Raw genomic sequence first — 17,069 nt, forward strand, 5'->3', positions numbered from 1 at the left:
TTTCACAATAATGAGCTTTTTTTCAAAATGTGTTCAATTATTTCACAATATCATTCTCACATTACATATCTGTGTCTTATTTATTCACCTAGTAATTTATTTCATCATGACTTATTTATTTATTTAATTTTGAACACTTTGGAGTTCCATAGATGTATCTCTGCTGACAGCACAGCATTACAAACTTGTCTTGTCTGGTTTTACAAACTATTCAAGTCTAATGTAAACGAATAGTACATAATTATTCTGTTCTTACAAATCACAAACCTATTTAGAGTCTTTGAAATTAATGTCCATCAGCATAAGTTAGTGAGTGGTATATATCAGAGAGCAAGTGGACATTTAGTCATCAGAGCTGATGTGTTAGAGGGTTAGGGTTAGCAGGAAAAATGTGCAAGTCTGAGGATTTCAGAAAATTTGACAAGGTTGACTCGGTTGGAGCATCTCTAATACTGCAGTTCTTGTGGGATATTCCCAGTCTGCAGTGGTCAGTATCTATCAAAAGTGGTCCAAGGAAGGAACATTAGTGAACCAGCCAGGAATAATTGCAGACCAGTCAGAGCGCCCATGCTGATCCCTGTCGACACCCAAAAGCACCAACAGTGGGAATGTGAGCATCAGAAGTGGACCATGGACCGTGGGTGCACTGAGAAGAAGGCAAGTCTGAGTGGCAGTTTGATGCTTTTGGGCAATGTGGGAAACCTTGGGTTTTGCCATCCATTCAATTCAATTCAATTCAATTTTATTTATATAGCGCCAGATCACAACAAAAGTCGCCTCAAGGCGCTTCATAGATACAGACAAAATCCCAACAATCATATGACCCCCTATCGCAAGCACTTTGGCGACAGTGGGAAGGAAAAACTCCCTTTTAACAGGAAGAAACCTCCGGCAAAACCAGGCTCAGGGAGGGGCAGCCATCTGCTGCGACCGGTTGGGGTGAGAGAAGGAAGACAGGATAAAAGACATGCTGTGGAAGAGAGACAGAGGTTAATAACAGATATGATTCAATGGAGAGACACGCTGGAGAGATTATATCTCTCGGCTGGCCTGGGAACGCCTTGGTATTCCCCCGGACAAGCTGGAGGAGGTGGCTGGGGAGAGGGAGGTCTGGGCCTCTTTGCTTAGGCTGCTGCCCCCGCGACCCGACCCCGGACAAAGCGGATGACGATGGATGGATGGATGGATGATTCAATGCAGAGAGGTCTATTAACCCTTTAGAGCCGGTCAGAGCGGGCACGCTCTGTTTTACGTAACTATTTTTAAATCCTGGTAGCTCTGCAACCACATAAGCTAGCGCAATAATTTTTTTTGCATATGAAACCGGAGTTGTACTTACATCTTATGCCATCAGCTTGTCCTAGGTCACGGTTTCCTTCCACATAAAGCTTTGCAAAAACTGCATAAAAAGCGCTTGCAGCAACAAAAACATAATATTCCAGAAACATGCTTTGCCGATCCGATCAGCTGTTCATAACACTTCCTACGTTGGAATAGACGTCAGCGCGAACTTTTGCATGTCCGCCATTACCTGCCCGAAACCGGAAGTGACGTCATTTTCACGGAAATGTAGTCTTTTTTACCATCAGGGCCTCAGGGCCTATACTGGTCTTTTTAAAAGTTATGTTTGACTTTATGACTTTCTGTGTCGTTTCTGGGATGCTTAGGACTCATATTGCATTGCTGGAAATAGTTTATTTTGATGCATATGCTGCTTTTTTGCAAATTTGCAGTATAATATTTATTTTCGTTTTTCCTGCAGTGTATAAAAATTGGTGTATTTCAAAAATAAAACTATGAAGACACTCAAAATAAAATTCCTGTGGTAGGAAACTATTTTGTGCAACTTTTTTGTATTTACAGTTTTGAGGGATAAGGCTCTTAAATTTCTCCAACTAGAAATATATGTTAAAAAAGCAAAAACGATTTTCATTTTTTTTGTAGTTTATTGCACTTTTTTGCAATTTATGTAATTACTATGCACTTAATGAATACATATTATTAAAATCTGGGCTATAATTGTTGTATTGATGGTATAGCAACTTGAAATGCTGCCGGGGGATTTCTAGCATCTTGGTGTCAGATACCACAGGACACCTTCAGTGGTCTAGTGTTTTGGCAGCAAAAAGGGGACCAACACAATATTAAGCAGGTGGTCATAATGTTATGCCTGGCTGGTCAAATATTTGTTCTGTCTCTAAATCCATGGCTGTGATGAATATTTACATAAAGTTTGTGTAGAAAATGAGATGTTACAGGTAAACACAAAACATCAATGCAACAAATGCAGGATTTTGCAGAAGCTTTCAGTCTACTGTTAAAGTTATTATCACCGAACATGAGGAGGAAGTTCCAGTGTGCACAATGCATGCAGACATTTCTTCATTTTAGCCGTGTATTCTCTGTAAATGATCCTCTATTTTATTAGCACACGCCTACTTGTGGTTTAATGTAGCTGAGATATTAATGCCAGTCATCTTTATTAAATTCTGCATATAGCACTTCTGGGGGATAAACTGAACCTGGTATGTCTGAGATGTAAAAACAAAAATAAACCAATATAAAACAGACCTTATTTTGTTATTATTAAATTTAAGAGACTTGCTTCACAAACATTGTGAAGTGTCTGTGGTGAACACTTGATTGGAAAAGTTAGTAAGTCTTTTTACTTAATTTCATGCAAAAATATGTGTTTGTGCACATGCTTGCTGAGCATTACTGTGAGCATGTGAGGAAATCAGACATAATACTCCCTCCGTTCTGTGTGTACCTGACGTGCCGGATGTGGGAGAGCAGCATGGTGAGATGGCCAAGGCGCAGAGTCTGCTGCTGGGTGGATAGGCCCAGTTTGGAGATGGCCCAGACCAGCGCATCGATCACAGAATCCAGGAGATGCAGCAGTTTGTTTCTGCTTTCCAGCTCTTCTGGAGTCTGCGGGGAGCTCGTGCACAGACCTGTGAAAAACAGCACAGCTACGTGTCATTACTGAGACCACTGATCCTTTTTTAAAGACGTGCCCTTTAGTTACACACGACCATAAAAGTTTAGATGCTGTTTGAGACGTAAATAGAAGCAGAATTCAATAACATACACATCATTTATACTCTATATACTTATAGAGAAAACATATGAATAGGTTAAAACTGAGAAATCAGATGTGGCACGTTTGAATTTGACAACAGCAATATATTTAAAATTGCTGGGACAGCAACATATTTTTGTCATTGCATTACAACAACACTGCAAAAGTGTGCAACTCATCATATTTCCCATTTCATAATGCAACAAATGTTTTAACTGGGTCACTGGTCTGGATTGCAAGCTGTCCAGTACTGAATATCTTAGCTTTCTTGAGTGAGTACATGTACTGTCACAATTATACCTAGGATAATGTTCATTCAGCATTCAGCACTAACCCGTTTGTAAAAACTGATCTGTACCGTCTGAATCCTATTGATACTATATATATTATCCTCACCTCTTTGCATATAATCATTATTACTGAGCTCTGGCTCTCATCCATAGTGTGTCTTTGCACTGTTTCCCTGCTTCACGCCCAATTTGTGGTGGCAGATGGCCACCCCAAGCCTGAGCCCCCTAAGCCTGGTTCTGCTGGAAGTTTCTTCCTGCTAAAAGAGAGTTTTTCCTTCCCACTGTCACCAAGTGCTCACTCGTAGGGGGCCATGTGATTGTTGGGGATTTCTCTGCAGTAAAGTAGGATCTTTACCTTACAATATAAAGAACCTTGAGGTGACTGTTGATGTTGTGATTTGGACATTTGATCTTGTTAGTTATTTATCTACACTGTCTTTCACATGCTGGTGAACCCTCAACTCATCTTTACTCCAGGACTAGTACTCAGCCTGTGCGATCATTTCTTTGCAATCAGCCATTTAACATGTTCTTTTTAAGCATACCTTCTGTTGCCTTGCCCATCATTATGTGTACCAGAATTAATGCACTTAAAAAACATCACATCTTACTTAATAATCTATACATATCATTTCCCTGATTATATTCAAGCATATATGCACACACACACCTGAACCATGGAATCTGTGAGTGTATAAACTTCTTGACTTGCAGGGAAATAATAATAAAGCTTAAATTAGATCCAGCCATCGCAACTGAAAACATGGTTTCGACAACAGTGATAGACTGACACTGACAAAACATTCCAAGATTAATAATAGCCTGGTAATAATCCACTCATTATCTCATCTTTGAATAAAACACGTAACCTGGTGTTCTTTGGTATAAATTGTTGCATGACATTCTACATCCTGATTCAGGACTCTGTAACCAATTTAACCTAAGCTGTGACATTTATGAGTTCGTACAGTTTCTTCAGTCAGGCCATCTGGCTCATCAAAGAGCCCGAATGACATCATGACGGACTCTCTTGATGAAAAACTAGAGGATGGAAGAGAGAAGGAGCTGTAGATCAACTAGTGTCCGCCCACCACCAGGACAGAGGATGGATGGAGCAGCTCAGTTACAACTTTCCATCTGTCAAGATTCATTAATCTTCTCGACTCCTTCTTTTCCTTGACTTTTCAGACTTGCTTTCGCTTCTTGCACAATTTGCCCTTTTTTTTTTACTCCAGCTGCAGTGGAGCAGAGTTAAAAGAGAGAACATAGTCTGGCAGAGGATCTTATGTGTGCGTGAGGGAGGAAACTTTGTTAAACATGTAGAGAGGTCGGTCACCTGGATGGAACCTGCCTGCAGCGTCTGTTGGAGGTGGTTTGTAGAGGACACTGTGACCACTGGAAAAACATTAAAGGTGAAAAAACGAAAGCCGCCCTGCAATAAGGTCCAAATTCACAGGTCACTTCATTATCAAACCTTCTTCAAATAACAACTTCTGTGGGACGGTCACCGTCATGTTGATTTTAAAAGCCACATCAATGACTGGTGTAGTGTAACTCTGCTCTACAACGCTTTAAGGGGGTTATTTATTGTACGAGACGTTGGGAAATTTCTATGAACCTTAAACAAATGAAATGCTAGGAAACTTCAGAGGACTGTGAGTGTACTCTTCTCCCATGACCAAAATAAATAAATAAACAAACCAATAAATTATTTCGTAATCTAGAAATCTGGACACTGAACTGTACGTGTTGTTCCTGGCTTGGGAATGCCTCAGGATTGCCCTGGATAAGCTGGAGGAAGGGGCTAGGAAGAGGGAAGTCTGGGCCTCTCTGCTCAGGCTCCTGCTCCTACAACCCAGCCACAGATAATCAGAAGAAAAAGGATGGATGAATGGAAAATTAGAAGCACAAGACTGCATCATCAAGACTGGAAATCAGCCATTTCAAGGAGTAGTGCAGAAACGAAAATCATAGCTGGAAAATAACTATGATTTATGTTTCTTTAATAATAACTGGGTCTGATGGGTACTAGAGAGTATTGCTTTGACAGTCAAACGTTTGGGTGTAAGTTAAGAAGCACACTTTAAACAGATACTGACATGTGTAGTCTTTAGTTTGGTACTTTTATACTCACTAAAAAACCTTTACTTGAGTACCCCAAAAGTGTGTGTGTGTGCACATGTGTGAGGGATTATGTCAGAACTAAAAAGAACAAAAAACCAAAAACACCACAAATAGCGCACTGATTGGATGAGGTGGAACAGCGTATTTGCTTATTGAAACCTCATTCCAAAATTCTTCCCCATCCTGTGGTTTTATGTGCGTCAGTAACACTCACTGGAGTTGAGGAGGATCATGGCCTTCAGGCAGACGTACTCCTCTCTCTGCAGCTTCAGCTCACGGAACCGAGAGGTGGCTGCCAGCAGCATGTCGAAAATCTCCATGATGCCCTCCACACACTGTCCCTCCTCCCTAAACAGACAGAAAGAAAAGAAGTGAAGAAAAACAAGATGGAGTGGAGTGAACAAAAAGATAAGAAAGGGGAAAGAGGCAGCAACGAGAACCAAGATAAACTGAACGTGCTGAAAGAAATTTCTATTACTTTGTGCGTCCCATTTATATCAACTCTTGTAGGCTAAAAAAGTTTATTATGGTGCCTGAAAACCATAATAATATGATGGAAAATTTAAAAAAAAAAATCTATTTCAGCTGCAATTTTGATGAACCAGAGGATTGCAGTGTCAGCACACAAGTGCTAGTGGTACATTTTAAGACATTTTAGCCTGGTGGCAGTTGTGCCCTGCAACCTGCTTTGCAACCCACTTCTTCCATTCCCTGCTATATATGACTTACTCAGTGTCATAAATCAGAAAGGGCTTAGAGGTTCCAGAACAGAGCTTTACCTTTTGACATAATAAAACAAACTATAGTCATGAATGGGAAAATTGGGTATTAAAACCTCATCAGCTAACAACTTCCTATTGGTAATCCACATATTAGCAACCATCCATGAAGAAATTCAAGCCAAATACTGATGAATGTGTAAGAGAGAGCAGAAAGAGGTCAGAAAAGCAGAAAGAAAGACTTGATAAGACAAAATAAATTAGAAAATGATTCAATGGGCCGGTGGATGGATTTGCATCCAGGATGTTATCCTCATCTTTCCAAGGAGAAAGGCTGACAGGAACCTTACAGAGAAAAATAAGGCCGTGTTATGAAAACACATCAAGGCTAGCCTAAGCCTATAGTGATAGTTTCCGTGGCAGTGAAGAAAGAAAGGTCAAACACTGAACTCAACCCACCATTTCCCTCGTATAAATTTGCTCCTACCCTCAGCTCCTTCTGCATTTGCCTTTTTCACAAAAAATGTAGCATTTAGCTGTCTGACTACATACTGCTTCAAAGTCCTTAACAAAAATAAGGGAATTACATACACAAGAAAGTGGGACAAAGGGGAAAACTCAGGGTAAACAGCAATTGGTAAAGTCCTGTGAGACTAAACAAGAGATGAAACATTTTATAGCATCTACAGCATGCAGTCTGAAATATGATGGCCTCCATATGATGGAGTCTAAAATGTACAAGTTATCAGAACTTAGTGGCTCTGCTGCATTATCAAATTTAAAAAACTAAAGTCTGAAGTCTATTTTTGTCTTTTGAGAATTTTTGCCCTTTAGCAAAAAATATGACGAACTTTCCCTAACCCATCCCAGTTTATAATCTAACAAGTTCTGAATGTTGCACAAGGTCAGTGTCCACAGCAGAAATATATGTGCCAGTTTGTTTGACATCTGCATCAAGGAGAAATTCTTCAGAAATGCAATTATTTGTATCCTGTAGGCACCATGATTGTGGTCAACCCGCTCACTGGATTTTGGTGCATGTACTTTGTGTGAAAGTGAAAATCTGTGAAGGGAGAGAAGCAGCTAGGTCCCAGCACACCAGTGACATGAGTGGATCAGACACAGCGTGGGAGGTATAGCTGGGTCGGTGGTGGGTTGCAAAGTGGCATGCAGTTCACAGCAACAGTAGGTATTGTTGAGAAACTTAAAGAGCCTCATATAAGATTTGCCATGCTGAGAACACTGTTGAAAACCTTTCTCCAAGTTTAGCCATTAGGATATCCCTGCTGCCCAATTACAGTGTGTTTACTACGAATACAAAGGCTATTCAGCATTGGCAGATACAAACAACAGTTCTCTGGACAAATTCGAAGGTCGGTGTGGAAGGGAACAGCAGGAGATAAAAGACTGCGTTGGCAGTCCAGAGAAATCTCAGATGAATCTGGAACAAATGTTCGTGATGTGTATGTGTGTTGTGGATGACCTGTTTTATCGTGTGATGTCAATTTGTCATCATTGTGAAAAAACCTGGGGAGCTCAAACCAGCAATAATGTTGTGGCAGTTGCAGATATTTCTTATTCAGACATATTTTACCTTTTTACATTATTTTATGTGGGTGAGACAACAAAAGCACTTAAGAACATCTCAAAAAGATCTAAACTGAGAGTATTATGACATATATCAGGAAGAAACACAGAAACAGAAGCTGTGTGGGTATTTGAGCAAACACTCTCTGTAAGCTAAAGTCTCTGTGGAATAGCAGAAACAAGTATTTGTCGCTCTGTAAACCTGCTAAACGTTAGCTGATGACCAACTTCATAAAAGATTTTCAGTGCAATGGGATCACATTAGTTTTAATGCAATAAGTGCTAATCCCTCTCACCTGCTGAGTTTGACATCTGGAGAGAAGATTAGTTTTCCAGGATGATCCACCGACCTCCACATCAAGCCCAGCATGAGGATCTCCAACCAGCAGCACTTCAGCAGGTGGATTTGGTCTGTTAGACTCAACTCTACAAAGCCTGAGGAGAGGAGAAAAAAAAGGCCTCTTTACACTTGGAAACCACCCACATTCTGCCTTCATGGAATTATGAGCACAAAACCCTAATCTATCCCAAATTGCACAATTGGAATCAGCACTTATTCACACATTCTTTTAGTTGTACGCCCAGATCCACCAGTCAAGTTGGAGCTTGATTACATGTCTGTGCAGACTAATAATAGTATGCATTACTGCAGTATGGGGTCACTTTGAGATGTATTTGTGTTTGAAAGAAAAGCAGCTTTGTTTTTATGTGAAATAACATTAAACTGATCATAAATGTTCTATATAACAATGATTCATCGGGGGAATCATTTCTTCATCACTCCTGTGTTTCATTGGCTCACTGCCTTATCCAGTGCAACATGATGTTCAACAAGACAGGAAATATGGTGAAAGAGCAGTAAAGGGTTCAGGCCAGCCTGGAATTAGACCAGAAACACTCACTGCTTGGAAGATTTTGTGGCCATCTGGTAATGTGTCTTAGCCAGCCAATCTATCAGGGCTCCCTGACCGTTGATATAGACACTGTTGCAAGGAACTTCTTTCTGTTGTATGACTACATAGAGCTCTACCCAGAAACAGAGAGAAATGTACAGGGGTGGTGCAGGACATCTGTAACTTTGTAACAGACTGTTGCACAACCGGTGCCTCAGTGCCAAACATGTCAACAGACAGAGCTACTTTGATGGGGATTCTTTGATTGAATCTGGCCTCAAAAGTGGGTCAGCTAACACAGGTGACACCAGAGAGTCACATGACACTGACAGCCTTCCTGTTTTATTTATGTCTGAATGATTACAGCTCACATGTCACCACCATTCATAACTGGGGCGATCGTGGCTCAAGAGTTGGGAGTTCGTCTTGTAATCGGAAGGTTGCCGGTTCGAGCCCCGACTCGGACAGTCTCGGTCGTTGTGTCCTTGGGCAAGACACTTCACCCGTTGCCTACTGGTGGTGGTCAGAGGGCCCGGTGGCGCCAGTGTCCGGCAGCCTCGCCTCTGTCAGTGCGCCCCAGGGTGGCTGTGGCTACAATGTAGCTTGCCATCACCAGTGTGTGAATGGGTGGATGACTGGATATGTAAAGTGCTTTGGGGTCCTTAGGGACTAGTAAAGCGCTATATAAATACAGGCCATTTACCATTTTAAACTTGATTTAATCCTTTAGTGCAAAAGAAAAACAGGATCAATCATGAAAAGCAACTTTATGGAAGGAACCAACACTGATACTAACATCACATCAGGCTGCTACATTTATTTGCACTCATCTGGCTTTTTTTTTTTCACTATTTGCTTTTAAAAAATATTTGGACCTCTAACTTCTTTTCAGTAATTCAATTTTAAAAAGGTTTATTATGAGAAAATGAAATATGGCATTTACCAGTATTTGGATTCTTGCTAGAAGTCCCTTTGAGGCCTCTTGGGTAAGTTTCTACAACTAGATTTGCCCATTGATTGTTCCTTTGGATCACTGACTGGATATGAAGTGCATAGTATTGTCTTCAGGTGTGTCTGTAGCTATTCTGTGTGGATTACGTGGTTGCTTTAACTAAGCTACTGAAGAACAGTAAGACTTTTTACTCGAGGCTAGCTTGGCTGCGTGTACGTTGGCTTACTGTCATATGGATCTCCTTTTATTTAAGGCGCTTCTGTCCAGGTAACTGCTTTCTACTTAATGCTCTGAGAAGTCTTGCTGTACCTGCTATTGTGAAGCAGCCTCGCTACTATCATGTTTCACTGCAGGGATGGTATTAGCAGATGATGAGGAGTGCCTGGTGTTTAACAGGCAGTGCTTAGAGCAGGGATGGCAAACATAAGACCTGGGGGCTGGAATTGCACCGGCAAAGACTCCAATCTGGCCCACTTGACAGCTTTAGAAAATGTGAATGAGTGGATAGATTTAGAACTTTGAACTGTATTTTCATAAACGTTAGAGCTTTTTCTATTGATAAATACCCCACTGCCCACTGCCCACTGCCACTGCCACTGGACTGAAGTATCTTCATGTCATAATATATTGTTTAGTTTTTATAAAGCTCAAGAAAACTTTCCTGTGCCTTTTACCATGCTTTAGAATAAAGGCCTGATTGACAGAGAGATGGTTTCCTACAAAGAGAAGCTGCTCTTCTAAAGCCATGCTCAAGTCTTATCTTCCTGACCCCTTTCTGCTTGGTTACTTCAGTGACAAATTGTGGCAAACGTCTGGCTTTAAATTTCATTCCATCTTAAATCAACCTGGACCTTCTCCTCAAACATCTCTGATTTGCATAAAAACTTTTGTGGTCTAAAGTTTGGACACATGGAATGATTTCTGTGAAATGTTTTGTTTTTGTCATGGTCTGCGGCCTGGTGCCTGAGGAGTGGATGGGATGCCCACGCCTACGGGTGTGGCTGTCATCTCCACACCTGCATCCCATTCCAGGCGATCGTCAGGAGGACTATTTAACCCCGCACGGCCGGCTGCTCCACGCCGGTCCGTTAGTCACCATTCAGCGGTAACTTGGCCCTCACGTGAAGGTGGATGTGGAATCTCTGGTTTCTTTTGAACTATGTTTATTCTTCTACTATTATTGTTCGCCGTGTTTGAGCGTACACCTGCCTGTCCTGCACGCCTGGAGTTCAGATTAGCCACCGGTCATCATCTCCTCCGCCTTCCTGGAGCCCTCTTCCGCGGTCCCTCACCCCTCCCTCCAGTTCCCACGGCCCAGCCCTGATTGTAAGATAAATAGCTCTACCCCGTTGTATGCTGTTATCTCCCTGCTCCGCAGTAACTCTCTTCCCTTCTCTGTTGCAGCCTCCCACGGTCCCGATCATTGCGTTCCCAAGTTGTTATCTCCCGGTCCTTTGGTTCTAATATTAACACTGCGTGTTTTCCTTTGATCATTCCGGGACACTCTTTGAGAAATAAAAGTTATTCTGCGTGCATCCCGGCGTATTGTGCTTGCTTCTAGGTCCAGCTTGCGTGCTAGAACTACGGTTCTTGACAGTTTTACATATCGAACATTTTTCAGGATGTATAATTTTTGATATACGGTCCATGTATCTGCCAATGAATGTAGATCCACTTTCACCATTTTTTTTAAACTTTCAAATTTGAGGAAATGTTTAAACATGAACATTTCAAAAACTCATTAAGATAAAAGGCTGGTATTTTCAGTGGCGTTTCTTACCATCAAAATGAATCATGACCTGTAATTTGGATTACAGCTGTCTTATTATTGGCTAGTTAAAATGTGAAAAAACATCATGCAGTCCTACAAATTCTGTCACGATCCTGGGTCTTAGGACCCAGTGTTTTGAGTTTTAGTTCATTTTGATGTTTATAGTATGTTAAGCTCTTTAGGTCTCCTATGTTCATTTGCTTATTAGTTCCCCCTTGTGTTTCCAACCCATGTTAAGTCTCCCCTGCTCTTCATGTGTTTCATGTCTGTGTCTTACATTGTCAAGTTCTGGTTATCATGTCTGCGTCTCATTATGTTTCCTATTTTATTTGGAAGAGATCCTGTGCTTTTATATCATGGTTTATGTTTTGAGTCCTTTGATGTACTGTTTCTTGTTTCCCTGGATCTCAGTTATGGTTACCTTAGGTTTAGCTCTTTGGCTTTGTTATATGGCTTCCCTGTGTTCCATGTTATGTCCACTGTCATGTTTTGTACCACGTTTCAGGTTCCTATGTTCTGTCTCCCCAGTTGCTGTTAAGTTTGCGTGTTTTAGAATTCAGTCAGTGTGTTTCCTGTTTTACTTTGAAGGTCCATGCCTCATGTGAGTGTTTCTAGTTTTGCGTCTCTGTCTCGTCCAGCCTGATTACTCCCAGCTGTGCTCCCCTTCTGTGTCTCATTCCCTCGTTATCCCTCTGTGTATTTAGGCTCTGTGTTTCTGTTTGTCAGTGTCGTAGTCTCCCTCATGCTGTGTGTGATTCTCCCTGTAGTTCCTGGTATACTTTATGTTTAGCTTTCCTAGTTTAGTTTAGTACTGTTTTTGTGTTTCACTTTTTGCCAGCATTAAAGCTGTGTTTTAGAGTTTACGTTTTGTCTCCGTGAGTTTGCGTTTGGGTCCTCTCCTGCCTGCCACACAGCCGAATCATGACAAATTCCCATATTTGAGGACAAATGGTAAATGGACTGGTTCTTATAGAGAGCTTTTCTACTCTATCTGAGCACTCTACACAAATAAATGCTTTCTATCTAAGATTCGCACAATCAACACGAGGTTAGTATCTTGCCCAAGAATAGACATGCAGGCTGGAGCAGACTGGGATTGACGCACCAACCTTCTGGTAGTAGGTGACCACCTGAGCTACAGCCACCCCAAACCCACTTTAATAATCTCCATATTGCAAAAGATCACTACTGACAAAGAATGGCAATTGAATCTTACAATATTGCAAAATAAAGAATGTAGAACATTTTTTAACACAAAATTCTTTGTAACAAAAAAGAAAAAATGTATGACTGAGTAGAATTAAAGAAAAGAAAAACATTTACTTAGCAGTACTTGTGTGAAAGAGTTACATACAGACTGAACTGAGTAGCTTGGATCTTACCAGGGATCTTCTTGGCCCAGCTGATCATGAGAACCAGTTCCTTGTCTGCCAGGTTGGTGAGGGTCATCATTATGCTGGTCTCAGTGAACGGCTTTTTCAGGTCCTCCATGAGGTAGATCTCTGGCGGCTCTGCCTCCATGATTCGGGAAATGAACTCCTCTGGGTTCATGGTTGAGTGATGCGTGTGATTTGAGTGAGTGTGGACAGAGGTGTCTTCAGGTGTCCCCAGGTGAAGATGCCGTTGACCCCGAGAACCCAGTCCAACCCTTACCAAACTCTGACCTGTCGTATCCCGAGGCTGGGGTCCACCGCGACGGTGTCGAGCACCACGAAAGCCACAACGTTCACGCCTCACCCCTGGTGAATGAAGACAACAGACAGTTGCCGAATTACCTGCAACTCCTTTACACTTCGTGTGAGAAAAAGCTTGTGCTTTATGCAATAGAAGGAAATATATATTTTTAACAATCTAATAAGAACAAAAAAAAACTGGATCTATCTGAGCATTAGCAGACACTATGACCAGTCTACTGATAAGAAGAGCAAAGGCATTTATAAACACAATGCTTCATATGTCAAAGAGCAATCCCAGCTGCAGTTTAACACACCAAGGTTAGCCCAGAATCACAGAGCAGGCAACAGAATGGAATGTGCTGATCATAAGAAACACTAAAGGCCCAAAGAAACACTATTTGCATGTGTCACAGAAATAATTAAAAGTATTTAGATGATTCTTACAGTCAGTGGAAGGAAGACTTGTCCTGCGTGCTTTTCAAAAAAGCTCAAAAGGTCTAATGAGCTCACAGACCTATTAACTGAGTCAATTTTAGCTCTGCTGTAAGACAAGAAATCATGAAATATCCCAATTCTAATGAAGATGAGTAAAAACCCACCGCACTTCATCATGCCCACTTCATAGCATTTACGTAGCCGGCAGGCTTGGCAGCTTTTACGCCGGTTCTTGTCAATAGTGCACTGATTTGTGGCAGGGCAAATGTAATCATTGTGTCCTAATAAAAGAAGAAAACACAGTAATGGATTATTTCAGCTGATGAGAAGAAAAATTGTGAGTAAATATAAAGTAAAAAGGTCATACCTTGGATGCTTCTCTTGAAAAAAGCCTTGCAGCCCTCGCAGGACCACACACCGTAGTGATAGCCGGAGGCGTAGTCGTGGCACACGGCGCAGAAGTGCATGTCGGCTTTCCCTAGCGCAGATGAGCACGATGAGGATTTCACTCCTTCCGCTCCTTCAGATTTCTTTCCCAGCAGCTTGTTACAGCTGATGATGGAGCTGCAGAGGGGAAGCGAAGAATCGTTGAAAGGGACAGCTTGACATTAGAAATTTTAGCCCGTCATTCACCTGTCATTAGCTGTCCAACAGGTACTGTGTTGCTGAAAATGTCTCCATAACAGCATTTAAGTCAACTGGAAAAATCGCATCACAGATAGTATTTATCGATGCAACACGATGAGTGCCATCATAACCATTAACTGCTCACATTAATCAACAAATATAGAGGAGAACTGAAGACACAAAAGAAACAGAAATTAATTTTATAATTAATAAAAAAATATTGCTATCATCTTTTAGCTTAATTGCTATTTTAAACACTGGTATCAGAATTTACTAGAATACGAACATACAATGAATTACTACACAACCAAGTGTAACATATTCCGCACATTTGTAACAGCCACCCTTCTGTGCAGACAGGAAGGGACGACGACCCACAGGAGCTTGTTTTTCTGTTCTTATTTGGTATCCATAGCAGGCGTCTAACTGGCTGTGGTTACAAGAGCAATGAACTTTAGTTACATATAGAACAATTATGATCTGTGAAATCTTTCTTTTTTATGGTGGCACTAGATTAGTCTCGTTTGGGTTCCCCCTTTCCGAGGGCTGTACAACAAAGGAGGTTAAAATAGTTCCCGAGTTATGTTAAGCTTAAATTCAGATTTGTCACCGTCACAGAGGTGGCTCGCTTTTAGCCGCGGTAACTTGGCCAAACACATGACCTGATCTGGAGAAGAGATTAGAGATCTGATTCAAAATCAGCTAGAAGTTGTGTGATGCAGAAAATGTGAAAAGTATTGCCACTTTTTTGGATATTTGTCACACTTGCATGTTTCACATTATTCAGTTATCTTTGTCTGTATTGGTTTTGTCTGTATTGGTCTGTAAAATGGTTTTTAAATGGCAATTTCATTTATTGAGGGAAGAAATCTAACCAAACCTCCCTAGTAAAAGTAATGAATGGAAAACAAAGTCCCATCTATCACTATAAAAAAGTTACAAAGCCATTTCTAGGACTTTGGGACTCCAGTGAACCACAATGAGACCCATTATCCACAAATGGAGAGAACTTGTAATGGTGGTCCAGATATGGCTGGCCTACCAAAATTACCTAAAAAATGCACAGACGAGTCATCCAGTAGTTCACAAAGCAACTCAGAACTGCAGTCCTTATTTGTCTCACTTAAGGCTAGTTTTCACGATTCAGCATCAAAAAAGAGGCTGGGCAAAAATGGCATCCATGAGTTCTAACGTCCTAGGACCTGGCGTCCACATATGTGGACATCACATTTTGGGTTATTTAGACCAAAATACTCAATTTTGCTCTGCAAGGGCTTGATATCCACTTATGAGGACATTATACTGCTACTGTTCTATCGAATGTTTAAACGAATATCCTCATTTGTGGCTCTCATTTTTCTTAGAAACAAAAATCAGGTAAAAAAAAAAAAAAAAATCTAGTATTCTTTGTTTTTATATTCATCGGGTCCCAATCAGCCCAAATATCAAAGAGAAATGAAAAATGCATGCCGTGGAAGAGTTCGGGTCTTAGGAGGTTAAGGCGAAACCCACAGTTGGACACTCCCCCGCCCTTATATTTGCCCAAATGTCATCTGGTGAGTGATGAGACAAAAGCTGAACTTTTTGGAATATTTGGAAGGTAAATTTGGCGTAAAATGAACACGAAAAATATACTGACAGTCAAACATGTTGGTCGTACTCTGATGGTTTGGGGCAGCTTTCTTGATTGGACCAGTTGCTGTAAGGGAGGGAACCATGAATTCTGCTCTACCGTCATTGTGTCCTAAAGTTGAAGCACATTTGTAGCAGGACAACTGACAGGGACTAGAAAGACGAACCATATTTCTCTGATATTGGCTTCTCTTCTTTGAATGCAAAATTGACTTTAAAATACTTCTGCTCACATACAAGGGCTTGAATAATCAGGTGCACTCCTGTCTTTAAGACTTCATACTAACATATCAACCCAATAGCACACTTTGCTCTCAGACTGCAGGCTTACTTGTGGTTCCTGAACATTTAAAAGTAGAATGGTAGGCAAAGCCTTCAGCTTTCAGGCCCCTGTTTCTGTGAAACCAGTTCCCAGTTTGGAGTCTTCACTTTTAAGATGAGCCTTAAAACGTTTCAATAAAGCTTATAGGTAGGAGTAGATTAGATGACCCTCAACCCTCCCTTAGTTAAACTGCAATAGGTCTAGGCTGCTGGAGGGATGTACTGTTTCTTCTTTACTTACCAGTTGTTGATTCTATGTCTTTATCTATGACTTTGCATTGAATCATTAGCTGTTATTAATATCTACTCACTTCCATAGCTTGTCTTTTGGTCTCCCTTGCCTAACCACCAACTGGTCGCAGCAGATGGCTGCCCATCCCTGAGGGTGGTTCTGCCGGAGGTTTGTTCTTGTTAAAATGGAATTTATCTTGTTTTGGTCATAGGCGATTATTTGGAGTGGCCTAGTCAAAGTCTGAACTTAAATCCGATTGAGGCAGAATGTTAAACAGGCCAAGCTCAAAATTATGTGTGGTTGAATTAAAACAATTCTGCAAATAAGCAATGTGAAAGACTCACTGCCGGTTATTGCAAATGCTTAATTGCAGTTCTTCCCGCCAAGGGTGGCACAACCAGTTGAGAGGTTATGGGGGCAATTGTTTTTTTACATGGAGTTTTACATGAAATGTTTACTTTGCTTATCTTTGGCTAATATTAAAATTTGTTTCATGATCTGTGTGGCAAATAATACTATTTTTAGTGTCTAAAAATAGTATTAAATAGTATTAAAAATAGTAGCTCGTCAATAGCTTTAATGCTAACATGTTAAATGTAATGGACACTATTGCTCCCATTAAGGTAAAGGTTATCTCTGGAAGGAAAAAGTCTCCATGGAGAAACTCCACACTAGTGAAAAATGAAAAAAGAGTGTAGGAAAGCTGAGCGCAGATGGAGAAAAACAAA

The 17,069-nt window shown here is 41.0% G+C and overlaps 1 protein-coding gene across 1 annotated transcript in view; it reads right to left on the reverse strand.

The window, feature by feature from the left end:
* Positions 1-498: 498 nt before the first annotated feature.
* The window catches only part of esr2b (estrogen receptor 2b), a 33,697-nt gene continuing 17,126 nt past the window's right edge, over positions 499-17,069 (reverse strand). The window contains exons 3-9 of the mRNA XM_013909675.1: positions 13,897-14,093; positions 13,694-13,810; positions 12,801-13,157; positions 8,099-8,237; positions 5,711-5,844; positions 2,771-2,954; positions 499-577 (exon numbers count right to left, since the gene is read on the reverse strand). Coding sequence (XP_013765129.1) covers positions 499-577; positions 2,771-2,954; positions 5,711-5,844; positions 8,099-8,237; positions 12,801-13,157; positions 13,694-13,810; positions 13,897-14,093 — 1,207 coding nt within the window. The remainder of the gene's footprint in view (positions 578-2,770; positions 2,955-5,710; positions 5,845-8,098; positions 8,238-12,800; positions 13,158-13,693; positions 13,811-13,896; positions 14,094-17,069) is intronic.

This window comes from Pundamilia nyererei, unplaced genomic scaffold, assembly GCF_000239375.1.
Source record: "Pundamilia nyererei isolate P.nyererei 1_Seehausen unplaced genomic scaffold, PunNye1.0 scaffold00029, whole genome shotgun sequence".
In the NCBI taxonomy this organism is placed as follows: Eukaryota; Metazoa; Chordata; class Actinopteri; order Cichliformes; family Cichlidae; genus Pundamilia; species Pundamilia nyererei.